Raw genomic sequence first — 25,940 nt, forward strand, 5'->3', positions numbered from 1 at the left:
ACCTTCTCACCATCCATCACATTTACTATTATAATGCTACAGAATCACATGGTGGTCATGATTTGAATTTTTTTTATTTTCTGAAATGGAACCATTGTACATTGTACAAACCATATCTACTTGATGGAATAAATAAGTGAAAAATTATACTGCTGTACAACACACCAAAAAAAAAAAAAAAAAAAGAAAAAAAGAAACAAAAAAAAACCAACAACAAAAACAAAACAAAAAACCCAAAACATAATAGGAAAAAAAAATTAGGTAACGGTGGAAAAAAGGTCTTTATACCTCTAACCGGGTCCTTGGCGATAATGAACATTCCAAACCATGACATCGCTCGTAATGGGAGGTCACCACCCTATACACGGGTCCACCGCCTTCCGGGTTCCGGGTGTAAGTGCCAGCACTTTGTGGAATGTAGCTCCCTCGACGTCACGGGTGGCGGGGAGTAAGGTTGCCCTGGGAGCCCTTTAGGCCATGGGGCCTGGTGGCCGCGGAAGGCATCTGCTGGGGACCCCCGCCCCTGGCTCGGCCGGCTGAAAGGTCTTAGATTCTGTGGTGGGAGGGGGCGAGGGGCGCAGGGCAGGTGGGGACAGTGGCTCCGGGGAGCGGACTGCGTTGGGGAAGGAAGCACGTCTGGATTTTTGCAGTCTCACCGTCCCGCGTGGAAGGCCTTCCCGGCCAGTGATGAGTGCAGGGCCGCCGCGGCAGGGGCACAGGGGCCCAGTGGGTCCCAGCCACGGGCCTCTTCCTACCTTCAGGCACTTCAGAGAAAAACAAATGACAGCCTCGGTGTCGCGGATGTCGTCTTCAACCTCAACGGCCTTGACTCCCCTTGCCTGTCCAGAGAGGCCACCACAACCGGAAGGGGACCCCCATGCAGGGGAGGGGGAGGCGGGGGGGCCTGGCTGCCGTGTGGGGTCTGTGGATGCGTGTGATTCTCCTTCAGCTGTTTTGCTTCTAACCTCTCATTTCCCAAAAAGAAAGGAAATAAATATCCAAATTCATCTTTCATCAAAATGGAGTTTCACTGCAAAGAAAAAAAACGTTACTCTAGCTTTAGAGGCCCTGGAGGTAAAGCCGCCTGGAGATACGTGAGAGGTAACGCAGAACGGGGTTCTGCATGGAGCGGACTGCCTGAGGGGCAAAACTGATAAGGGTTTTTTCTTTTTTCTTTTTCTTAAGACAGAAACCTTTCGGCATTGCGAACTTCAACATTAAGATTTTCAAAGTTTGTGTTTTGTTTTTTGTTGTTTTTTTTTTTTCCCCTTATTCCAGGAGACCATTTTGCATGAGGTATTTGAAATTCAGGAACATTTTGATTCTTCTTGAAGTGCAGGAAACAGATTGGCTCCCTTAGAAACAAGGGAGAGCCCACCCTCAGGAACTGGCAGACACTTTCCATGGTGGTCAGGAGAGAGAGCCCCACGTCAAAGGTCTCGAAGGTAGTACCTGGATATGCACCAATCAGCAAAACGAAAAAGAACAAAACAACAACAACAACAAAAAAAACCACAAAACAAAAGCAAACCCCCTCCCCCCCGACCCGCCCACCCCCTCACTCAACTCAAAGGGAGTTGGAACTCCAGTGCAGTAAAGAAAGCTCAGGAAAAGGGTTAAGGTCCGTGGAGTCCATCTAGGAATTAAGAGCAAACCAGGCCTCAGAACCAAACAATCAGGCAGTTTGTCCAAGGAGGCATCTCCATTTTAGTGAGAGGAAGGTGTCCCAGCACAGGCAGAGGACCGAGGCGAGGAGGGGCTTCGGTCGCCCCCTTCGGGAGGTGTGCAGAGAATTCCACTCTCTGGTGCCTTGTTCTGGCCTTTGAGGCCCAATCGTCAGGGTCAGCTCCCCCGTGGGGACCGTCCGTGCATCCTGGGAGCAGGAGGCCATCTGACTGCCGGCTCTGAGGGTCAGAACACTTCGCAGTTTTTGCCTCCCCGGGGCGCGGGGAGCGTTGCCAAGTGAAGCTGGGGAGGCAGAGGGTAGCAGGTTCCTGCGGATTTGAAATCCAGGCAACATCCTATGAGAGAAAGTTCAGCACCGGCTCTTCCTGCCGTTGGCTCCCCGTCCCCTCGGCCCTTTTAGCGTCCTAAGGAGACAGTCCTGCAATCAGCCACAGAAGCCATTTCGTCTTCGGAGGTGTGGGAGAAAGCGGTGTGGTCGGGGTAGAGGGTGCGCGTGTCAGAGCGGTCGAAGGGTTCTGTGTGTCCGTCTGGGCCACGGTGGGCTTGGAAACACCGGCCTCAGATGCCCCGAGGAAGTGAGAGAGAACATCCCGAAGCCAGCCCTTGGGGACAGCGCTCCGACATCCGAGACTCCTCGGACCTTGGACCCAGGACCCAGGGCCCAGGGCACGCCCGACACCCCCACACCGGCAAACCGGGCGGTCAAGGAGGTCCTGCTCGTGCGAGGCCTCCAGCCCCTCCTCCCTGCCTGCTCCGTCCAGCTGAAGTCCCGGGTCAGGGAGGGGAGAGGTGTGAGGACGGTGGCCCCGGCTGCCCAGACAAAACCGAGGGCACTTTGCAAAGGGAGATGCAAAACAACCAGGAAAACATGCCAGAGGTCACCTCAAGGGCACAAGGCACAAAAAAAGAAAGCGGAAGGAATCGGGCGAACAGTGAAAAGCCCGGACGAGAACCGATTCCCTGATCGGTAGGACCCTCGAATAGCTTATATCGTTAAATAGAGAGGTTGGGGCGGGGGCGGGGACACAAAACAATACAGCAGCAACACAAATGTAATCTTGGCTTCAGAGACAGTGTGCAGACACTCCTGAGCGGTCGACCCCGCCTTCCCAAGGACAGTCCCTCCAACACCCGAGTGTTTTGCTTCACAGCAGAAAAGTTCTTCAGTGTCTGAGAAGTTACGCTGTTCTGGGTTTTCTTGGATTTGCACTTGGTAAACTTGGAAAGTTTGTAGTTCTGTCCGCGCCCCAGAGGATCCGCGCAGGTGAAGCCGTTCTGGGATTCAGCCTGCAGGTGTCTCCCCCGTGGGCGTGGACAGCAGGACCGAACGCAGGGTCTACATCTCCTCAGAGTTCTGTTGCGAGGTCTCCAGTTTCATCTTCTTTGAGGGGGGCACTCCTTCCAAATCCTTGGGGGAGAAGAAGATAGGGTGCGGGTTACCACGCCAGGAAGGCAGGCGAGGCCGGCCGTGAGGCTGAAGGCCGACCGGGGAGGAAACGGAGCACCAGCCTCTGTGGTTCGAACTCACAGTTCCGACCCTGCGTCCCCCGTTCACCAAGCCCTGTGACACCCGGGCCTGCCTGTCCCCACCACGGTGGCTTCCCTCTTCCAAGCATGTGCCTCTAAGCGCCCCCGGCCCCTTCCCCACCCCAGCCCCGGGCAGGTCTCCCCATTATCGGCCTTCTGGTCTGTCATGAATTGCCAGAGTAGTCATCTATGCACGAGCTCCGAGTGGACCTCTCCAAGCTCGAAGGCCTAGTCCGACCTTGCCCTGTGGTCAGCGGCTCCCCCAATACTCTGTGTTTGGTGAATGCACACGCGTGTTACTCTGAGGAAAAGCCCATTAGCTGTGACCACATTCCGACATCCCGTGGCCCAGAAAGGTAGGGAAATCACTCCGGCACCCCGATTTTCCCACACAGGCATCTCCGCCTGACCCATCACCCAAGAGCAGCTGATGGCTACGCACCCCAATGGCCCCTAACCAAGTCTGTCTTGACCCCACGCGCGCCCAGAATCAAGCTGACAGCACCCGAGTGGCCCCGGTTCTTCCGCCCGCTCCCACACCCCACCTATCAGCGAGTCCCACCAACTCCATCTCCAAATACCCTTGGGCCCGCCCCCCTCCCCTCTGCCCGCAGCCGTGCCCGCCCCGTCTGCCCAGACAAAGCCGCACCCTGCTCCCGCAGTCTCCTGACCCAGCCTTCCACACGGTTCGAGAAATCCCAAAACAGCAACCATACACAGAACATACAACCCGAGGATCCTTTCCCACTGCCTCCAGAGCAAAATCCCAACTCCTCGCCAGGTTGAGAAGGCCCAGCACCCAGCCCGCGCCTACCTCAGTCCTCAGTGCCTCGCCTGCCCGTTCTCTTCCTCGTCCGCTAGGCCCCAGCCACCCTGGCCTCCCTTTTGTTCCTCAGGCTTGCTCCTGTCTCCAGGCCCGGCCCAGAAAGCCTGCCCTCATGGCCCTCTTTTTCTCCACCTTCAAATTCCCACTCCTAGCCTGTCTCTGTGCCTACACCAGCCCGAAGAATGCTCTACCGTCAAGCCCCTCCAGCCTCATGTGGGTTCTTCCACAGCACGCGTTATAACCTCGTAACCCGCCTATGGCTGCCAAACCTGGCTGTGTCTCTTCCTGCCCCCCACCCCACGGTGAGCCCCATGATGGCGGGGAGGGACCCATCTCCGGCTCACCCTGGGTCCCTAGATTCTGACACAGCGCCCCCCCCCCCCAGTGGGTCCGCAACATATGTTTAAGGGAGCCCTCGGGGCCTGATGGGGACTGTGTGGGAGTTTCTAGTGACAGACCCCGAGAGCCGGCATCACAAGGAGGCCCGAAGAACTGCTTCTGTGCTCTCCTTGGTTCTCATTCCAAAAGCAACAGAAGCCCGATACAGACGCAACGGGAGAAAGCGGGTACTGCGCCTTCAGAGGACGCTGGGTCCTGTTGGCGAGAAGGTTCTCTGGTTCTGCAGAGCACTTGGATGGGGGAGCGTGGGAGTGGACGAGAAAGGGAAGGAGGACCAAGAGGGGCGTACGAGCTCAGGACAGTCTAACAGGGGAGAAGAGCCGGAGTTCTGCTCCTCTTAGGAGGCTGGGGTAGCTTTTTTTTTTTTTAAATACAGAAATGGCCAAATGTCAGTGTCAAGTTGCTTGCGCAGCTGTATGGTACCCTCCACCTTGCCCACAAACCTAAGCTCTGTGGATGAATATCTGTGTCCGTGTGCCCTGAGAACAGTGGAAGAGGCTCCGTTCCAGGTCTGGGTCCCCCGGAAATGGGAGCGGAGGAGGGGCGCTTGTGAGAATGGGAGATCCCTGTACCTTTCAGATATCTGGGGCTGGGCGGGGGCTACTAGATGCCCCCAGGGCACGGATCAAAGGTTCAAGCTAACCTTTCGTCCAACGAGTTCAGGAGGCCAGGAGACCCGAGCAGATGTCCTGTCTTTATACACTACACAGGAGGCTCTGATTTTTAATCTAATGGGCTCCAGCTGTGCCTGAGGTTCTAGGTCTTGCTTTTCTCATTTCACATCAGGAGGCTATTTCTTTCTGGTCAGTCTGTACCTGGGTCAGCCACACGCTTTATAACAGCTGCATACTGACCTGTTTGATCCATGACCCCCGGTTAATTTAAGCAGTCCCCTTTGAACAGACGTAGGTTGAGGCCTGCTTCCTACCACTGCAAACACACCTTCCATCAACGCTCTTTCCGTGTCTTTGGGCCTTTGGAGGTGGGCTCTGCAGGAGGAGGGGCTGCAGAGCCAAGGGGCGTTAGACCTTAGAGTCCCGGAGGCATGGCCCCCTGCGGGAGGCCTGAGTCAAGGCTCTGCACAGCGCAGACCAACTCCTGCTGCAGCCTGGACCCTTCCAGTCTTTCCGTGGCCACTTCCCATCACGTTCTCCGGAGGGACCAGACTATACTCTTATTAGTTCAAGTTTCAACACCTCGGAGTCCCCACTCATCTTAGGTGAGCACAGAAGGTAGACGGTGAAAATCCACAGACACGGCACCTGAGGCATCCGTGTCCGGCCCCACACCGTGTGTTCGCCACATTCTCTCATCCCATGTGCCCTGACCCCAAGACAGTTCTGGGGTCCCAGTCTGGCAGCTGCAGACAGGGACGCTCAGTTATGCCAAGTGAAGGGGCTGGGATTCGAACTCAGGATGTTTGTTATTAGCTACTGGCCACCTGCTCCTGCACAGACCAGATGCTGACAGAGGGGGTGACCCAGAATGAGGTCCAAGCAAGGGGGTGGTGCAGTCAGTTGCAAAATTCCAAAGGACGAGTTATCTGGCGTTCAGGATTCTGAAGACGTATCGTCCCTGCGCTGAAGGAAGTTGACTCTGGGGCACGAGAGCAGGCAAGACGTTTGTGACAAAGTGACAAAGCTGAGGCTGGGATAAGGGCCGCCTCCTCTTCCTACACCCTGCTCCCTGAGGGTTGGGGCCCGGGACACTCACGGCTCCCGCTCATCGAATGCAGGCGAACGCCAGTCTTCCAAGCGGAAAACAACGGAACAAAATAACAAAATACCTTTCAACGTACCCCTGACACCCCAATGGGCTCCTGGCTGATCTGGCTGCCCCTCTGAGACCTTGATCGAGGTACCTGAGAGGCTGCCGACATCTCCGCAGCCAGACCCGCGTCTCCAGATGGCTGCCGCTCCACTTTCTCTGAACTGTTCACCGAGTTTTCCACTGAAGACTGCGAATTCTGCTCGTCAGAAGCATCTGAGGGGAAGCGGGATGACAGAAGCTGTTTTCAGACACGTGAGATGTGGAGCCAGATGGACCCATTACTAAAAATACCTGGAACTGGGGAGTTTTGTGGCCAGGCGGACTGCCGGGCCTGCAGCGAGCCGGGGCGCTTGGGAAGCCTCTCTTGGGGCGTTGTCCTAAGCAGCCCTGGGGCCCCCAACCCTTGCCTGCACACCCACCACCAGCCGTGTGCCCTGAGAGGCAGGACAGTTTAGGGGCCGCTCCACGCTTTGTGCCGCGTGCGGCTGGCGCCCTCTGGTGGGCACAACGCACCCCGACCATCATGGCTGCTGACTCCTCCCTTTTCCATCCCGGAGCCCCGCGTCCTCCACCTGGGGAGCCCAGAGAGGTAAACTGCCCCTTTGTAGACATTTCTCTTAATAACGTGGGTATCTTCCTGATCATCAGAGCCATGACTGACGATTGCACGGAAACAGAAAACACAGGAACAAATAAAGTTAGAATCACTGATTATCTCACCCCACCCACAACTACATCCCACTAACATTTCGGAGGATTGATTTCCTAACATCTCAGAGGATTTATTTTCATCTCTCCAGATGTTCCCCCCCTCTACGTGCATATCATTCTCTGCTCTCCCCAAATAGAGATCACACAGAATTTTGGAAAACATTCTCACGTCTTTTAAAAATTCTCTAAACACAAGAGTGGACAAGATGGCTGCACGGCTTCCAACAGGCAATCACTTATTTATGAATCCTGTTTTGCCAGTCAGTCGGGCCATTTCTTATGCATCGGTCTCTCTGCTCCCCTCCCCAGCACGGTCCTCTAGCAGAAGGAGGCCGCGGGCCACAGCTGTCCTTATGAGGCCGTGCGGCTGTGGGCGAGGAGGCAGCCGTGTTTGTACCTGACGCTTATTTTGGGCACTAAGCCACAGAGCTCACGGTGGGAGCAGTGACATCTTGCCCAGGGCCCCACTCTGCTTGCACTCGAGGCCCCAACAACACCCGTCACCCTTATTTTTTTCAAAGGGCACTAGAAGACTCAGGAATGCCTCACTTTCTGAAGTTCCTGAGGCAGAAAAGAAAAAAAAAAATCAATCAATCTATCTATCTATCTATCTACAGGCTTAACTTTTTTTTTTTTTAAAGATTTTATTTATTTATTTGACAGAGAGAGATCACAAGCAGGCAGAGAGGCAGGCAGAGAGAGAGGAGGAAGCAGGCTCCCTGCTGAGCAGAGAGCCCGATCCGGGGCTCAACTCCAGGACCTTGAGATCATGACCTGAGCCGAAGGCAGCGGCCCAACCACTGAGCCACCCAGGCGCCCCTACAGGCTTAACTTTTAAAGGGAGCAAGCAATACAGAAAGATGGGAACCAAGTCAGCAGCACCCCATGGCCTGAAGCCAGAGGGGAGCAGAGGGCTGGGGAGCAGGGCAGGAAGGAGGTGTAAGAGCTCCCTCTCTCAAGGAGGCTGATATCCCAGCATGTCCATCCCCGGTGAGCTGCTCTTAACACATACTCTGACTCCCCAAACCCCAGCAGCCCTGATATCCTGAGGGCAGCACTCGGAAACCCACCACCCGGCCAGGGCCTGAGCTGGGTGTTCCTGCTGCCACAGGGAGGCTCAGGGGTCCGCCCTCTCCAGGGCTGGACTCTGCCTACAACCTGCGACCTGGGGGACCTAGGGTTTAGAGACAGACCCGAGTTCCCCTCCTGTCATTCCTCTGCCGCTTGTTTCCTCTGGGAGGCCTACAGGTCATCAGGGTTGACAACAGCCACCCTGTGGAGTTACGGTGAGGACTTAAAAGGAATGACAGGGGAAGTACTCAAGGAACAAAATAACCCCAGGGGGGACTAACTGTACCTAGGACACACTCCCTATAAACCCGGCAGTTCTTTAATATTTTGTTTTACCTTTTTAAAAATTTATTTACTTAAGGAATTTCTACACCCTGTGTGTGGGGTTCCAACTCACAACCCCGAGATCCGGAGTCACACAGTCTACTGACTGGTCCAACCAGGTGCCTCTCTTAGGTTAAGTTAAACACAGAATCCCTGTACAACCCAGCTCCTCCACCATCAGGGAGAGACCCAAAAGAACGGGAAATACGTTCTCACACTCGTATTTGTACACCAGTGTGCACGGCAGTACTAAGAGTGTGCACACATCCCAAGAGAGGGGGATGAAAGAGCCAAAAGAGCCAAAAGATGGAAACAGCCCAAATGCAAATTAACAAATGCGTCAAACGACAAAACGTGGTAGGGGCACAGTCCACACAGTGTAGTATTACAGAGTCACAGATAGGAAGGAGGGAGCAGCACCTGCCATCACGCGGAGGAACCCTGAAAACATGATCCCATGCGAAAGAAGCCAGACACAAAAGGCCACATACTATACACCCACTTCTACGAAACACCCAGAACAGGCAAAGCCACACAGATAGAAAACAGACAGGCAGATGCCGGGGTTTGGGGAAGGGGGAAGGGGGAAGTGACAGTTTATGGGCACAGAGTTTCCTTTGGGCATGATGGAAATGGTTTGGAGCCAGAGAGAGGTGAATTTCATCTCAATTTTTTAAAAAAGGAAGAAATCCACATTAATGTTATGTTCTAGCTCATAATGGATGTCTGCTTTAGCCAACTTTGAATTGTTTTTGCCCTCTTTTGGCCTCCCTTCTCTGCCCTACAGTGAGCTCTGCAGGCTGGACACGGAGGCTCGGAAATCATGGCCAACCATCCAGAGAGTCATGCTGACCCCGGGCCCGGCCGAGAGCTCAGCGGGAACTGGCCTTAAGGAGCACGCAAGGGCTCGGTGCAAGGGCCTGATTCTCCTAGCGCTGGTGCTGGAACTCACCCAGGGGAAATTATTTTCCTAGGGCCTAAATTTAGTCCAGCGAGTTAGGACATTATGTCATTCCCTGAACTCACTCAGCAGTAAACAAGTTCAAAGCAAGGTCAACAGCTGGTGACTAACCCACCCTGTCCCGCAGGCTGCGCGGCCCCACCTGGGAGGCCTTCACGCCTTTCCCGTGGGGCCTCCCCCTCCCTCGAGCAATGCTGCGCAACTGTGCAGGCCCAGTGACCTGGGGTCGCCAAAAGAGGACCCTCGTGTGGTTCCTGCCTGGACCGGTAAAGCTTTTGGTGGTGGAGGGGGGCAGGGGGCTTATAGTTACCAAAATGGTTCTGGAACCAGCGACCCAAGAAGCAATTTCTGCAGTTGCGCTTTAACTGGCTGTTAGGGAGAAGGAGATGCAGCCCCGAGGCAAGGGAGCCATGAGGGAGAAGGCACGTGGGACAGGGAAGGAGCCGGGATGTGTGCACACCTGGCCCGGCAGGTGTGGTGACCTCCCCTCGCTCACGCGGGGCTCCGGCCTGGGTGAACGCTTCTGCTTCCTTCCTGCCCCGCTCCCTTCAGGGACTGATGCAGGAGGCAACTTTCGTTTGCCTCATTTTATAAATAAGGAAACAGGAAAGCTCACAGGAGGTGACGCCACCAGCCCAAGGCCACTCGGCCAGCAAGTGTCAGCCCAGATGTGACAGCTCGTCCTGTTCCTGGTCCCAGCCCCCTGGTTCCACCACCCACTGCCCGCAGAGCCCCAAGAGCAGGACGACACTGGGGGCCCCTGTGGGGACAGGAGAGGACGCTCACCCGGAAGGCCCTCGTCCAAGCTTCTCCTACAGCGGCTCCCCACGGACAACGATTCTGCCCCTCGGGGGGACATTTGGTAGCCTCCAAAAATATTTCTGTGTCACACCCGGGGCGGGGGTGGGGCTCGCTCCCAGCAGCTGGCGGGGAGAACCCAGGGAGGCCTCTCTACGTCCCGCCACACACAGTCCGGCCCCACAGGCGAGACCCTCGGGCCCCGAGGGCCAGCCGCACAGAGGCCGAGAAGCTCTGCGGGCCACGGCCCGGGAGGAGAACAGTGGGGTCCGCCTCACCTCTGACTGAGCACACAGTCCCTCTGCCCGCGGCGCCAGCGCACCTGAGCGCAGATAAAAGGAGGCATGGACGGCGTGGACGAGACTCCCTGCAGGGTCACGTGTGGGGAGAAAAGATGGAAAAAGCCGGAATGATCGTCAGGGTGGGGACTGTTTAAATAAATGACGACCCGTTCCTGCCCCTGAAGAGTACGAACCTGGTAAAGAGAGTGAGACAAACCTGACGTCCCAACACGAAGCAATCTCCATGGTGACTGTTAAGGGAAGTAGTCTAAAAAAAGGAGGTTATACTCTCATCTAGATCCTTCTAGGTGCGCAGACTACCTCAAGACTGCCGCACTAGACTCGACAGCGGTTCTCTGGGGGTGGGGAGGGGGGACACTCGAGGCTCTGGCTTGGCGGCCGTCCGGTCTACGTCCTAACACCTGGGTTGTTCCCCATGGGTGGGGTCGCCCGCGCCCTAGCCTGCCCCTCCCCCAGGCCTACCTGGCACATGAGCCGCCTTCCGCTTCCGGCTCACAAAGGGGGTGCTGCACTGAGCACCTGAGACCCTCCCGCCTGGCTGGCTCGCCCCTTTCCCCACACGTCCCCAGGCACTGTCCCTGGTCCCTTGTGGCTGCACTGTTCGTTCCCTCCTATCCCTGCTCAGCCTTGAAGCCCAAGTCAGCCAGCACCTCCCCCTTCTCCTACGGCCTCTCATGGCACTGCCCACAAACGCAAAAGCCCCCTTTAGGGCCAGGCAGTGCCATGAAGGTGTCACCAGGGCTGCTCAAGCCTCAGACCCAGGTAAGGGGGAAAAAAAGAAAAGCCCTGAAGGAATAGTCTGTTCCTCAGAGAAATATGGATTCCCCCAACCTCTCAGGCTTTTGCTTGTCCATTTTTGATAGAGAAACATGTTTAAAAAACAGAGCAATTTTTCCTTTATATGAGTAATAAGGGGGCGCCTGAGGGGCTTGGTCGGTTAAGAGACTGCCTTCTGCTCGGGTCCTGGGATCGAGACAGCCTAGACAACCTCCAACCTGCTCGGGGGAGAGCCTGCCACTCCCCCTGCTTGTGCTTTCTCTCGCTAATAAATAAAATCTTTAAAAAAATAAATAAATGAGTAATAAGGAAAGCAACAGTGATCGCAGAGTGACACAGGGCCAGGACTCTTGGGCCTCGGTGTCAGAAGGACAACAGGGAGCAGCACGGAGTGCGGCAGTCGGCAGATGTCCGGCTGTTCACCCTCCCCGGAAGCCACATCTCTGCTTCGACCGGTTGCCGCTCCCTGGAAACGCAGAGCCGGTATCGCCGATCTTCTGATTTTCTCAAGACAAGGTGGAAATCAATCTTATTTTAAGTGCAACTGTTTAATTTTAAAGTTCTGACATCCAATTCAAATTAAAAATAAAAACTGCACCAGGCCCGTGGCCACAGCCACAGGCCCTGCGCTGGATCTGGTCTGTGACCTCTGGGGTTCCAGCGGATGCCACAGCAGAGAGAGGCCTTCCTCCCATGAAGACCCGTCCCAGTCCCTCTCCAAGCACAGGGAAGCCTGGACTCCAGGCCAGCCATCGTCCCCGCGGGGTAAGCGGCCCAGCAGCCCGACCTCATGCTCAGCGTGGCTGTGTGCAGCGTCCCCCACACCACTGGCCTCTTCCTCCTCCTCCCTTCACAGATGCTGGCAAGGCCATCCCCCCAGATGCTAGGGGTCACCCTCTAGCCCCCACTCAGGCCAGGTGCCACCTGCCAACACATCCTCCGCCTCGGAACCTTCAAAATCCACCTCGAGATTATCAGCAAGAACTAGGGGCCCGTCTTCTCAGGTGTAATGACGGTACTTGTGATGATGTAAGAACACATTCTTATTTCTAAGAGACGTGTGCTGACGTGTTCAGGGACAAAACGTTTTAAGATCTATAGTAACCTTCAAATGCCCCCCCCCCAATATTTATAGACAAAACAAAACAAACAAATAAATGCCAAATTCAGCTGACACACGAGGGAGAGCACCCTGTTCATTTTTCTGTACGTTTCAAAATTTTCTTGTTCAAGAATCCAGAGATCTCAAAATAGACAAAAATAAACCAAAACAATACAGATCCGGTGCATATACGTCTTCCACAACCAGACTGCTTCTTACCACCTCGTCTGCTCCCGCCCCGGACACACGAGCCTTAGCCCGACTACGTGTTCTCAATCACAGCATCCAAAGCAGTCCTCCAGACCATGGCAGTCAATCCCAATGGTTCCTGCCTCCCTTGACACAGAAGCAAGGGCCTGTTTAGGGACGTAAGAGCCACCTACACTCAAGGTCTGGCCTCTTCTGACCTCATCTCACTTTGCGAACCCCTCATCTGCCCTTCCCTAGCCACTGAGAGCACTCCTGCCTCAGGGCCTTTGCATTACCCATTCCCTCCCCTAACAGTGCTTCTCTCCCCCTTTTCCATAGGGTTTGCTCCCTTACCTAATTTTAGCCTAATCTGTTTTAATGTCACCTTCTCAGTGAGGCCTTCCCTGGCCGCCCTATTTAAAATAGAAATGCTCCCCATAATTCACCAGACTCTCCATTCCTCTTTCTTACAATAGTTTACCAGGGAGCTTATCTTCCCAACACTAGACTGCCAGATTTTTAAATTGTTCCATAAGAAGATGAGCTAGTCTAGGCATTATCCTTCTTCTACTGTGACCTTCTACTGTGACCTTCAGCATGTGGCAAGGCCTCCCAGACACCTGTCAACCAACCGCACGGAGGACCATGCCCCTGCGGGCACGTACCTTCGGTCCCAGGAAGCTCCTTCCCGTCGGCCTGGGCCTCGTCTGCCTTGGCGTCAGTGCCTTCGCCGGGCACGGCTGAGTTGGGCTCTGGAGCAGGGCTTGAGTTACTGCTGTTCTCCTGTTTGATTGGGGAGGCGTCTGCTATGGAGCTCTGGTTGCTGTTATCATCTGCACGGGGGGATGGGGGTGGGGAGAGAACCAGAGGCTGAAATCCCACAGCTACTGAGGAAGGGGGGGGTGGGGGCCCAGCCTCCCCAAGCCTCTCTGCCAGCAGCCCACGGGACCCTCTCTCAGGGAAGGAGACACATCCCCGCCCGCCAGACCTTGGAGATGAGCCACCAGGGGCCATTCCACAGGTCCTGCAAGGAGAAAGCTTCTGGGAGTCTGCCTGAATGCCCCCCGCTGGCTCAGCCCTGGGTCGGGGGGCAGCAGCGACACACAGTGGCCTCCCACATTTCAAGTCTTCAGGGGACATCTGAGGCCTTTCTGGGTGAAGCAGCCAGATTTGTCCACGAGACAGCATTGCCAAGAACATCCCACTGCTCTGATCGAGCGTCTAGACCACCTTCCACTTGATACAAAATAAAAGAGGGAGAGAACATGTGAACAGAAAGTAGGATGCTATTTCACAGGACAGTTGGCCCAGGCTCCTCAAGTCAGAACAATTAAAGAAAACAGAGAGAGAGAGGGGGAGGCAGAAGGGAGAGAGAAGCAGGGAATATTGTTATGAAGAAATTTAAGAGAATTAACAGCTAAATTAAGGACATGTAAAAAATTATTTCTGTTCTATTTTGAATGTGTCAGCTTATAAGGGACATTTTGGAACAACCAGGGAATCTGAATATAGTCTGGGATTTAGAAGATACAAGGGAATAACAGTTACTTTAATTAGGAATGAAAACAGCACAGCGGTGTATAGAAATGTCATTTATTAGTGACGTGTGCTGAAGGGTTTAGCTGCGGACTTAAAACACAATGCTGGGAAACTTACTTTAAAACAGTTCTGCCCAGACTGCCTACAACTGTCAGAATTCCCTGAACTGAACACTCGAGAGCTGTTTTTATACATAAACTGCATTTCAATTAAAAAACTCAACCCATTAGGGCGCCTGGGTGGCTCAGTGGGTTAAGCCGCTGCCTTCGGCTCAGGTCATGATCTCAGAGTCCTGGGATCGAGTCCCGCATTGGGCTCTCTGCTCAGCGGAGAGCCTGCTTCCCTCTCTCTCTCTCTGCCTGCCTCTCCATCTACTTGTGATTTCTCTCTGTCAAATAAATAAATAAAATCTTTAAAAAAAAAAAATAAAAAAACTTAACCCATTAAAAAAAAAGATGAGGCAAACATGGCATGTGAGTGAAAACCCAGGGCGTATGCAGTTCATCCCACTAGCCTTCCCACTGCTCTCAATTACGAGATTTTTCACAATACAGAGAAAAAAAGAGAAGTAACTGGAGCCACGCCTTCGTGGTTGAGCTGGTGGCAGGGCTGGGGGTCCAGGGGGCACATACTGCCCAGCACTGGACCCTGTCTTCGGCACAGAGAATCATGTGAGGTTGCAGATACCCAAGTGGCGATTTCAGAAGTATCAGCACCCTGCTTCTCCGGGCCACGCTGCACACCTGGGACCAAGGCCACTTTTGTGAAACAGAACGAGGAGGAGACACGGAGCAGCAGGCCCACATGTCCTGGGCCCTACTGCCTGCTGGCACTTGGGCAAAAACCGCTCTAGTCATCTGCTTCATCCTCCCGACGGCCTGCCGGGTGGGTGCTGTCACCTCCCTCGTTTCCAGAGGGGGACACTGAGGCTCTGAGCAGCAGAACCCCTTGCTCAAGCAGCTCTGCCCCAAAAAATCCAGATTCAATCTGCCAAGGAGGCATCAGGCAGTCCCATGGTCCCAGCCAGGGAAACTGCACCTTATTCTAAGTGTACTAGTTACACGGAAGATCCTCTTGTGAATTCTGGGACTTTAAAAAAAAAGGCGGGGGGGGCGCCTGGGTGGCTCAATGGGTTAACCCTCTGCCTTTGGCTCAGGTTGTGATCTTAGGGTCCTGGGATCCAGCCTCACGTTCAGCTCTCTGCTCGGCAGGGAGCCTGCTTCCCTCTCTCTCTGCCTGTCTCTGCCTACTTGTGATCTCTCTGTCAAATAAAAAAAAAAAAAAAATAGTGCACTCTCCTGATTTGCCTTTTAAGAAAATCTAAACTTCCTTCCTACACCAAGCTATGTGTGCATGTGTGTACAAGGCAGAGGCCTGACCCACAGGTCCCAGCACCGAGTTATGTTAATTAATGACAACAAGTACTAATGTTTAACGAGTTAGTTGCTGGAGCCTAACCTGGTCACCCGGTAACCACATGACCCTGGCATTTGAGTCAACGTCAGTAGAATCTCAAGACTCAAAAAAGGTGGCTACAGACGCCCACTGCCCCACTGGGAGCCTTCCCGATAATCCTGTCCAGGCCCGCATCTTTCCTTGCCTCTTCCTGGCCGTCCGTGCCCTGCGGCTGGATGAGGGTCTTGGCCACACACTTGTGCTAAAATGTAAGGATACTGAGAAGAGGAGCCAGGGTCCAGGCCGGCAGCCACACACTGGGATTCAGCCTCCACAGGACCTCAGGGCCGGACTGCATCCTGGGGCGGCCGCCTGCCCGAGCCCTCACTTCCTCATCTGCACAACGGGGCTTGTTTTTAGGATGAAATGAGATAAGGCATGGAATGCGCTTAGCAAGATGCTTGGCGCATTGTGACAGCTCCTAAATGTCAGCCTCTAACGTGCCAAGGGCTTCGAGGGGGTTTTCTCACGGAATATACACAGGGACTTTATGAAGTGGGCACTGCCGTGCCCGCTGGGCAGAGTGAAACCAGAGCTGACAGTTACATGTTAAGAAACTAGTCCAGGATCACACAGCCGGAGTGGGGGATGGCCTAGGGAGCCAGATGTGAACCCAGGTGGGATCTTGCCCTCTGCTCCAAAAGGCCCTCACCTGTGAGCCAGGTAGGGATCTAAGCATTGTGGGGGTGGGGGAGGGGGGCAGATTACATCCCAGCTCCAACACCTGGTTCAACTGTGTTCCATGTTTCAAATGGGACTGCACGGTCAGCGAGGGGCTTTCTTGACACGTGAGCGATCAGCAAGACCCCTCCGTGCTTTCTGAGGCCGGCCCAGCAATAGGCAAGACTGTGACTGTTTTCCAGACGGGTCTATCTGGGCAAATGGAAAAGTTCCCTGGCACGCCTTCCCCAGAGCAAGGCAGCCCTGGAACCAGAGGGGCAGAAACGCAATCAAACCGAGATTCCTTTTTGATGTACTTATTTATCTAATACCACCGTGCTGTACAGAAGGCCTGGGTGGTCAAAAGGAAAAAGACGTTGAAACTGGGATCGAGAAATGGGAAGGGGGCGCCTGCGTGGCTCAGTCGGTTGGGTGTCTGCTTTCAGCTCGGGTCATGGTCCTGGGGTCCTGGGATCGAGCCCCGCGTCAGGCTCCCAGCTCAGCCTGGAGTGATCACAGCCGTCTGTAGGAACAGCTATAGCTGCCTGGAGGGGAACACACTCCCCGAGTTTCTAGGTCTGATTGCTCAAAGCATGGCAGAAATGCAGATTTCCTCATTTATAAATAAGGGAAACTCAATGTTACAGAAATTTCATGTTTGACTCTTTTAGGTCAGAAGTCGGGGAGCAGTCTTCCTCATGGGGCGGGGTGAGGGGGAGATAACCGGGGGGTGGCCAGGCACATTTCCATCTTGACCTGGGCCGGTTACATGGGTGTATACCTATCATGAAGCCAGTGCCCTTACGATGTGTGGCTGTCCTCTCCGTTAACAAGGTAAAACGGGAACTCAGTGCAAGCCATGTCAAAACCCCAGACTGGCTAAGGCAGGCCTCCAGCCTGGATTCCATCAGCGGGTCACTGGTTAGGACTTTGGAAATAAAATGGCAAAGGAAGGTAGGATGTCACTGTGGAAGTCAGGTCCCTGGGTTCCACAGTGATTAATGGGATGTGGAAATCCAGTCTGGAGTTTCCCAGCAGCCAAAGCGAAATAGGAAATGGAAAACAGCATCATTTTTACGGCAGGTCAGGCCTAGGAGGGAAAAACATCGTAGACCCACAAAATGCTCCTGAGCGCACAAAGGGCTGACAGGTCACCCCCATGAGGGTTGTGTCACTGGGCTCAGAGGGTTGTGTCACTGGGCTCGTTAAGGTCTGGTTTTATGTCTCTGGCTTGGTTTACGTTTCTTGGCTTGCTGTGCTGGGAACAGCTTCCCCTCCGCTGAGTCTTCCCCTGGGCACCGAGGCCTCCCGGTGCTGCCCAGCCCTCCTACCCTTGCCTGGAATGTGCACAAACCTGCTAGTGAGAACAAAAACCGCGTGCTGTGCCACAGCCCAGGGCCTGGCGGGAGAGCTCACCGTGCATGTCCATCATTCCCGGGGAGGAGCTGTTCTCCGGCGTGGTCACCTCGGAGCCACACTTCTCATCTTTGCCCTTTTTCTTGTTCTTGTTCTTCTGGAGGAGAAAACGGAGCAGAAACCGAGTCACCACCTTGTGTGTGCATTTGCGAGCAAGCCGTGGCGAGGGGGGGAGGGGCAGGAATATTTTATTCAGCCAGTTCACCTTGGAGCCTGCAAGTCTCCCGAGGGCTCTCCTTGGCCTGCATTTGAATGTGTCCCATGAGGGGCCTCACCTGCAGAAGGACAATTCTGGGGCTGGGCAGAAACCTGCCGTCAGTGAGGGAGCGGCACCAGCAGGCATGCAAACAGGTACAGCGATGCCAGGTGAGGGACAGAGAAGACACAGGTCACACACTCCCACTACCTACAGGCCCCGTGGCTGCCTTTCTCAAAGACCAGTCAGCTGACCCCCAGCACCACACTGGAAAGCCAGTCGAGGAGGGACATCCCCAGGAGGAGGGATGACGAGGATGCTTTTGTGTACGGTTCAATTTGTTTTTCTGTTTTGTTTTTTACAAATGGAACAGAATCGTGTTGGAAATGACCTACGTCTGCTGGTTAAGACTCGTTAAATTACATCCTTGCCATGTAACGTAATGCAGTAATTACTGAGAATAAGACAGCAGTTCGTGTACCAATACGGAATGATCTACGGAAACATCAGCATATTAGAACATCTCAGCTATCTCCAGGATGGACAGAAGGAAGGTGCGGAACACGGGAAGGGAAGGCCACTATTCACGGAAAGGAAAGGACACTTGAGTGTCTGTCCACACATGTGTCTGCGGGCACGCTCTCTGGAAGGATGAACAAATGCCGGTCAGCTCCAGGGAAAGGAGCTGGGAGGCGTGGGGGCGCACACAGGACGGGAAGCAGATTTACAAGAAGATGTACATACATAGGTACATATATATTTGTATCTGAAAAAAAGTAGCATTTGAAGAGGATGGACACCTCTGGAGCTGGAGAGTCAGTGGGTAGATTCCAGGAGCGCGGCGCTGGTGGGGCAGGGACTGCTAGCAGGTGTGAGGGTTTCTTTTTGGGGGTAGTAAAAATGTTCTGGAATTAGAGCAGTGATGGCTAGAGGACAGTGAATATACTAACACCGACATGTACACCTTAAAAGAGTGAATTCTGTGGCATGTGCGTTGTCTTCAGTGGAAAAAAAATGTTTTTAAAGCAACGTCTGAATTTTGTAAATTGCTTTCCCTATTTAAAAGAAAAAACCTGGGGCGCCTGGGTGGCTCAGTGGTTAGGCATCTGCCTTCAGCTCGGGTCACGGGTCTCAGGGTCCTGGGATGGAGCCCCACATCTTACGCTCCCTGCTCAGCTCCCTGCTCAGCGGGGAGCCTGCTTCTCCCTCTCCCTCTGCCTCTTCCACCAGCTGGCACTCTCTTGCTCTCTTTCTCTCCCTCTCTCAAATAAATAAAAAAAAAAAAATATTAAAAAAAAAAAAAAAAGGAAAGAAAAGAACTTGCAAGAGTTATGAAGGGGAGGGGCGCCTGGGTGGCTCAGTGGGTTAAGCCTCTGCCTTCGGCTCAGGTCATGATCTCAGGGTCTTGGGATCGAGTCCCGCATCGGGCTCTCTGCTCAGCGGGGAGCCTGCTTCCTCCCTCCCTCTCTCTCTCTCTGCCTGCCTCTCTGCCTACTTGTGATCTCTCTCTGTCAAATAAATAAATAAAACCTTTAAAAAAAAAGAGTTATGAAGGGGAAAAAAAAATGGTGCAACTATGTTGTAATTGGGTGTTTAGAAAAATGAGAAGCTACCCCCACCCCCACAATTCAGATTTCTGGCCACAGCCACCAGATTCCAAATCGGACGTCTGGGGTGGGGCCCAGGGACCTGCATTTCTCCTCTGTTCCCAGAGGATTGGATGCTCAGCGGGGGGTGGGTCCCATAGCCCTAGAGGGAAAGGGGGTGGGGGAAACACCATATTGTACATCTTGGAGGCTCAGAGACAATGGCAAATTAGCATTTTTCCAAGTGCCGCGGGTTCCCCAGCCCTCGGTTAAGTTCTCCACATTTCATGTGCTGCCTTCACACTGTTGCAGAAACCCCAGGAACTGGCTGAGGTGTAGAAAAGGGAACTAGGGCCCAGCAAGTTGGGGTCACTTGTCTGACGTCACAGGTTAATGGCGGGGGGACGCCTGTCTTCTACCTCTCTGCCCAGCCTGCAGCTGCCCTGACCTTCCCGGCAGCCCACATATTACACTTTCTCCTTGATCGCAATCCATTTTGGCACTTTCCTGATGTCTGCTTCATGCTATTCTATAATTATCTTTCCAACGAGATTATAAATTCCTTGAGAGCAGGGACCATGTCTTCTCAAACGCCACCGTCGTTTATACAACACCTAATGACATGCAAGGCGCAGACGGGGCCAGAGCCGGGAGCGGTCTTCGAGGAGCTGGCTGCACTCTGCTCTCCCCTCCAGGGCGGCCAGCTCCAGCCGCCGCGAGAGGCTGTCTCGGGGCCCCGGGGAACGCAGCCCTCGCGGCTGCAGGAGCCCAGGCCGGAACCAGAAAGGACAAACACAGACGTCCTCAGCCCAGCGTTGCGCTTGTGATCACAGGGTCAAGAATGGAGCCTTGGCCCTGCCTGGAGGCCGGAGATAGGTCAGGGCAGGTGGTGGTGGGGAAGCTTGGCCTCGCCCTCATGGCTCCCCGGAAAGCCCCCGATCATGACCACAACCCCCCAGGAGCAGATGGAACCGTCCGTCCAAGCAGCTCAGCGTGAGCCATCTTCCTGGGGGAGGACAGCCCCCGCCAAGGTCTGCCGGCGGGCCCGCTCTGGATGCTGACTGGAAATACGAGGAGCTGACCTGGGGTATTTGGGGGTAAAATGGCCCAGGAGCCCCGAAACTGAAACACTACCCGCGATGGAGGGCGGCAGCGTCCCCGCCGGAGAGCAGGCCCGGCTGCTGAAGCTCCCTCTAGTGGTGGTGGCCCCCTTTCCCCCCACCCCAGGGCCCCAGCAGGGGCTGTGTTCCTGAGCTCTGGGGTCTCCAGCAGCTCCAGCCACCGGAAGGCTCTCCACCAGCAAAGACAGCACATGCTCTGGAGTCAAACAGACCCGACCCTTGCTGTGTGATTCCGGGGAAGTGGCTCATCTCTCTGAGCCTGTGCCCTCACTTGTACAAAGGGGATAAAGAGTCAACCCGACAAGACGGTCAGGGGCTCGGGAGCAGGGGCCCCACAGGGATGGGGGAGGGTCTGCTCGGCTGGGCACTAAGGCATGTCCCCACTGGCAAGCTCTAGGGCTCTCTGCCCAGAAGAGACGACTTGCAGGGGACATGTCCCAGCTCCCTGAGGGCCACTCTGGGGCTGGACTATGAGTGGGGAGGAGGACCCAGGTCAGCTGGGTCCTTCTGCTTCCCAGGGGGTGTTGGCCCCAGCGGAGGACAGCACCTTCCACCTGTGCTACAGGGAGCGCGGATGGCTGGCCCCACCGCAGGCGTTTGGCCCACATACTCACATCATCCACCTTTGGCTCTGTCACAGGGACCCACTTGTAGATTCGCAGGGATGTGTCCCCCACAGTCACCCACTTCTTCTCCCTGTAGATGAGGAAGAGCTCGTTACCAGGGTGTTTCTGGGGAAGAATCCTGAGTACCCCTCACGGGGCACACGGGCCATACTGCCTCGGAACAGCTCCGACACGGGGGCTGCTCAGCTTGGGGTTGAGGGAAGGTGCTGTGGATCACTCTAGATCTAGTAGCGGGGCTGCTGGGACTAGGACTGTCACTCACTAACCCACACCTCAGTCTCCCCATCTGTTAGACCTCAGAGGGTCATCAGTCTCTGGGCCGCCGTGAGGATGACAGGAGACAGCATGTGGGAAAAGCCTCCCCATTCCTTGAAGGATGTGCCTGGGGAGATGGTGGGGGGGGGGGCAGAGGGGCTGCCATCAAAGAGGGTTCCTCCGAATGAAGGGATCTGGGCCCCGGGGCCCTCCGGCTTTGGTGCCTCTGCCATCTCAGAAATGGGAGATCACAAAGAATCTCTTGTGGCTGCTTGATTCAAGGGACTCACAGCGGGATGTCGGGGCCAGACGCACACCTAGGACAGGTGACAGAGCCGCCAGAAGCCCCCAACAAGTTTAGTGACAAGAGTTCCTCCAAAACCGAGACTTACATGTCACAAGAGCACCTCTGTGAGCTGCCAGGCACCTGACTACCTTCCCTCCAGGGGTGGGGTGGCTTTCACAGGCTGGTGGGACACGTTACAGCCACTTGGCACCCCTTTCCAACAGGGGGTTCGGGGCACCCAAGCAAACTCGAAACCAGCTAACCCAACCTACAGAAACCTCCATGCCCCAAACTGCCTGTTCAGATCCTACACATTCCCGACCAGCCACAGTCTGGCTTTTACTTATTTTAGGACTATTTCTCTTGTCTTCTATGTACTAAGCTCCCAAATACACTTGCTCTCGTCTTTCCATAACCTTGTGTGGCAGGAACAGTCACCCTCCCCATTTGACAGATAAGGAAACCCTTGTAAAGAAGGTGAAGCCATCCTCCCCAGGGCCCGTATTCAAAGTCTCCGCACCACACTGCTTAAGGAGCAGCTTCTCCCACTCCCACCCCTGCCCCTTTAGCCCAGAAAGAATTAAGTGAAGGCATGTATCTAAGTCACCACCCACCCATCTCCCACGTCTTGGAGGCAGGATGGACAACCCGTACCCGTGTCCTTCCCCACCTTCATTCTGAATAATCAGAAGGCACCTGGAAGGGACAGGAGTGTTCCAAGGAACAACCTTGGTGACAAAGCAACAACCATAATAGCCATCGTGTGCTGAAGGCCAACATCTGCTAAGTGCCTTATTTACAATAAAGCCCTCTTGCCCAAAGACTGCCCAATAAGCCTACTGTCACACCACTTTATGGGTGGGAAACAAGAGGTCCAGAGAGGTTATGTAACTAGTTCATGGTCACACAGCTAGTCCAAGGCAGAATGAGGACTGGACATGGGCTCTGACCTAGAGCCACTCTCTGCTACTCTGCCCCCTGTGAAAAACTAAGAAATCATTCCACAGAGCACATCAGTTACAGAAGCTGGACAAAGAAACACAAATTGCTAGCATCCTACGTAAATGGCCAAAGGCACTCACTACTCAAAATCTCTCAACCGGCTTCCACAGGCTAGGGCCCCAGCAGGCCAGCAAATCCAAGGTCTGGTTGTGTTAAAAACAAAAACAAAAACAAAAGTAATTGACTTGCAAAACACAGGACAAGTCTCAAGGCAGAAAGTGTGCCAGATCTGGGCTCTGCCGCCAGCAGGTGCGCCAAGATGAAGCCTCAAGCTGCACGTGCTTCCCAGAGTGGCTGACGGTCTGCAACCCATGGGCGGCCTGCAGCCGGGTTCTCGCACCTCCCTTTGTCCCAGCTGGTGACCCCTTGGCCTGAGTCGCCCCCCCCCCCCCCCCCCCCCCCCCCCCCCCTGGCCCGCCCCCCCCCCCCCCCCCCCGCCGGTTCACCCCAAGGATTAGAAACCTTTCTTCATCTGCATTTCTACCGGACACTGAGGGGCTCTAGGACATAGGGAAAGGCACTTGAGAACCCCACCTCTGCCCAGCAGCCACGCAGGGAGACAAGGCCCTGGGGCGCGGGCAGGAAGTCAGAGCAAGCACCAGGGAGGACAAGAAGGGATTCACAGACATGACCCGTGGGCTCTGGGTGACTCCTCAAGCTGGCAGCTCCCTGGCAAACAACACACACAAGGGCTCAGGGAAATGGCAGAGTTCCTGCTAGTTCCCCAAACCCATCATCCCGGAACACACGCCGCCCTGGCTCTCACCGACGGGATTCGGCCGTACTTACTGGGATGGCAAACGAGAGGCCCCCAGGTATGTTTGGTCTGGTCCGCATATTAGTTTTTTTTTTAACATTTGAATCAATTGCCAAACTTTAAGAAGAAAAACGAAGACCCCACAGAAAAACCCAGATTCTTAACGACTCTCACAAAGGCAGTGCCGTGGCCATGAGGGGCCCACATGTGTGAGGAGTCGGGGCTCTCTCAGAGCGCCCAGCACTCACCCGGTCACTGGAGGCACCGGGCCCAGATTCACCACAGCCAGCAGGCCACACCCCTCACTGTGCCCCACAGTGGCCAGAGGGCACACCGGTAGGGTTCCTGCCCTGCCCCTCCCCCGCCCAGTAACCAGCCAGGCCCAAGTTCAGGTACGCTCTCTTCCCCTCCAGACCTGGGCTCCTGGACGAAGGGCAAATGGGGGTCCTAGCTGTAGCAATAAAGCCCCAACAGCACCGCCCCGCCCCCAGCATAGGCTCCCATATAAACCATAAACACCCGGCACAGATTTTCCAGGCCATGGTCAATTTCTAATGTTTTCCTGGTTCCAGGTTCAAGGGCTAGCCAGGGAGACCGTCCAAGGGGGCCCCACTGACTCCCTCAGAGACACTATGAAACCCTCACTCTGTATTCACTTCCCAGGGCTAGTCCGTGACACCTGAGGAGGCCTTATCTATGGCTGGGATCGTCTTAATTAGGCCCAGGCTCACTTGACCTGCCCTACATCTGATGAGAGCATACCCCCAAACGTAAAGGGGTGAGGCCCTAAACACGGTCCAACTTCCTCCTCCCTCAGGAACGGGTGGGAAGTCTCCAGGGAGCAGGCCTCTCTCTTTCAGTAAGTCCCCGAGGGACCCTTCAGACCGAGGGCCCAGGGGTCCCAGGCCTAAGCCTACTTTGTGGCTCAAGCCTTTGTCTCCCACCCCATGACCCTCCTCCCCTGCTCTTCTCCACCCACACGGGGCCCCTAACCCTGGCCCAGTTTCCCAAAAATGGGCCCACCATTTTGTTCTTCTTCCAGCCATCTTGTGGCTGCCTCATAGCCTACCAGCCTGCCTTGCTGGGACAGCAGACAAGGGAGGAAAAACGGCTGGCAGCTAGGGACGGGGTGGTCACGGCTGACTGCCGGCTTTTTCCGGGGACGAGGGAAGGGAAGGGTTGCCAGAGGGGAGATTTTTAGGGGTCCCTAGAGCTGAGAAGAAATATTTCCCTAGACCCACAGGATAAATGGTATGCCAGACACCTCTGTCCTCCGGATAAAATACAAGATGCTGAATTAAATTTGAATTTCAGATCTGTCACAGTTTAGTGTGAGTATGTCCCAAATATTGCATGGGACATACTTCTACTAAAACTTATACATATGTATCACTTATTTTTAAAAACGTTATTTCACTGTTTATCTGAAATTCAAATTTAACTGGGTGTCCTGTAATTTTATTAGCTAAATCTGGCAACCTGATGTCCCAGCCACTAGTGAAATGCATGGTTGGTGGCCACACAGTTAATAAACAACCCAAAGCCTCAAGGACTGACTGGAAGGCCTATTCTAAAAGTACAGTGAAAGTGAGATCTGGCTTCTGGGAACTGGGGAAATCCTGAAAATGAGGCAAAGTCTTTTTTGCTTAAAAGGGGCAAGAAAATGGGGTGCCTGGGTGGCTCAGAGGGTTAAGCCTCTGCCTTCGGCTCATGATCTCGGGGCCCTGGGATCGAGCCCTGCGTCAGGCTCTCTACTCAGCGAGGAGCCTGCTTCCCCATCTCTCTGCCTGCCTCTCTGCCTACTTGTGATCTCTGTCAAATATTTAAATAAAATCTTTTTTAAAAAGGGGGAGCAGGGGAAAAAAACAGCAAAACACACACTTTATGGCACCCACCTTACAATAAGGACACCCTTAGTGACTGCTCCTGTTTGCAGGAACAGGTGCTTTGGGGGACGTGATCTTGTTCTAGGAGGGAGAAAGCAGCCCTAGACCCACGGCTGTCATGGTGAACGAAGTTCAGCAGTTTGCCCAAGGTCACAGCGAGGAAGTGAACTGGAAGCCCAGCCTTGAGATCCTGAAGCCTGAGGTCTTTATCATGACCTGTTTCCTAAAACACAGGGAGGGAGGAAAACCCTTCCCCCAAACCTGGGCCAGGCCAGAGGGGGCCTCCAGGCTGCCTGTTCTGCCACCGCCAGGGTAGAGAACCCATAGCTCCATCTGGCCTCCCTGCAAAGCAGCTGGCAGACTGGCCTCAGAGAGGCAGCTGTCAGGGTGCCACAGCCTCGTCCTGCTGGGAACCTGGAGCAGAAGGCCCCACCACGCCTCTCAGAACAGAGAAAGGCAGCTTGCCCCTGGCCGGTTTCTCACCTCCAGGCCTTGACAGAAGGGTCTCGGGCCCAGACACTGGTTCTTTTTTCGCCCCTGCACTAAGGCAGGGGACAACCCCAGCCTTCCCTCTGGGAATCCCACCGGAGAGAGGACTGCAGGCTTGTTTTCCTGTGTGTGTTTTGGCCCAGCTGCTGTTTCTGCCATTTTTAAATGGCTCCAGTTGGACTGCCCCCCCCCCCCCCCCCCCCCCCCCCCCCCCCCCCCCCCC

The 25,940-nt window shown here is 54.6% G+C and overlaps 1 protein-coding gene across 2 annotated transcripts in view; it reads right to left on the bottom strand.

The window, feature by feature from the left end:
• Positions 1 to 55: 55 nt before the first annotated feature.
• The window catches only part of BCL7A (BAF chromatin remodeling complex subunit BCL7A), a 27,870-nt gene continuing 1,985 nt past the window's right edge, over positions 56 to 25,940 (bottom strand). The window contains exons 2-6 of one of the 2 annotated variants that reach the window (XM_059408348.1): positions 21,031 to 21,112; positions 17,514 to 17,610; positions 13,109 to 13,276; positions 6,237 to 6,421; positions 56 to 3,094 (exon numbers count right to left, since the gene is read on the bottom strand). In XM_059408348.1, coding sequence (XP_059264331.1) covers positions 3,023 to 3,094; positions 6,237 to 6,421; positions 13,109 to 13,276; positions 17,514 to 17,610; positions 21,031 to 21,112 — 604 coding nt within the window. In that variant the 3' untranslated portion in view covers positions 56 to 3,022. The remainder of the gene's footprint in view (positions 3,095 to 6,236; positions 6,422 to 13,108; positions 13,277 to 17,513; positions 17,611 to 21,030; positions 21,113 to 25,940) is intronic. The other variant, XM_059408349.1, reaches the window with a different exon arrangement.

This window comes from Mustela nigripes, chromosome 8, assembly GCF_022355385.1.
Source record: "Mustela nigripes isolate SB6536 chromosome 8, MUSNIG.SB6536, whole genome shotgun sequence".
In the NCBI taxonomy this organism is placed as follows: Eukaryota; Metazoa; Chordata; class Mammalia; order Carnivora; family Mustelidae; genus Mustela; species Mustela nigripes.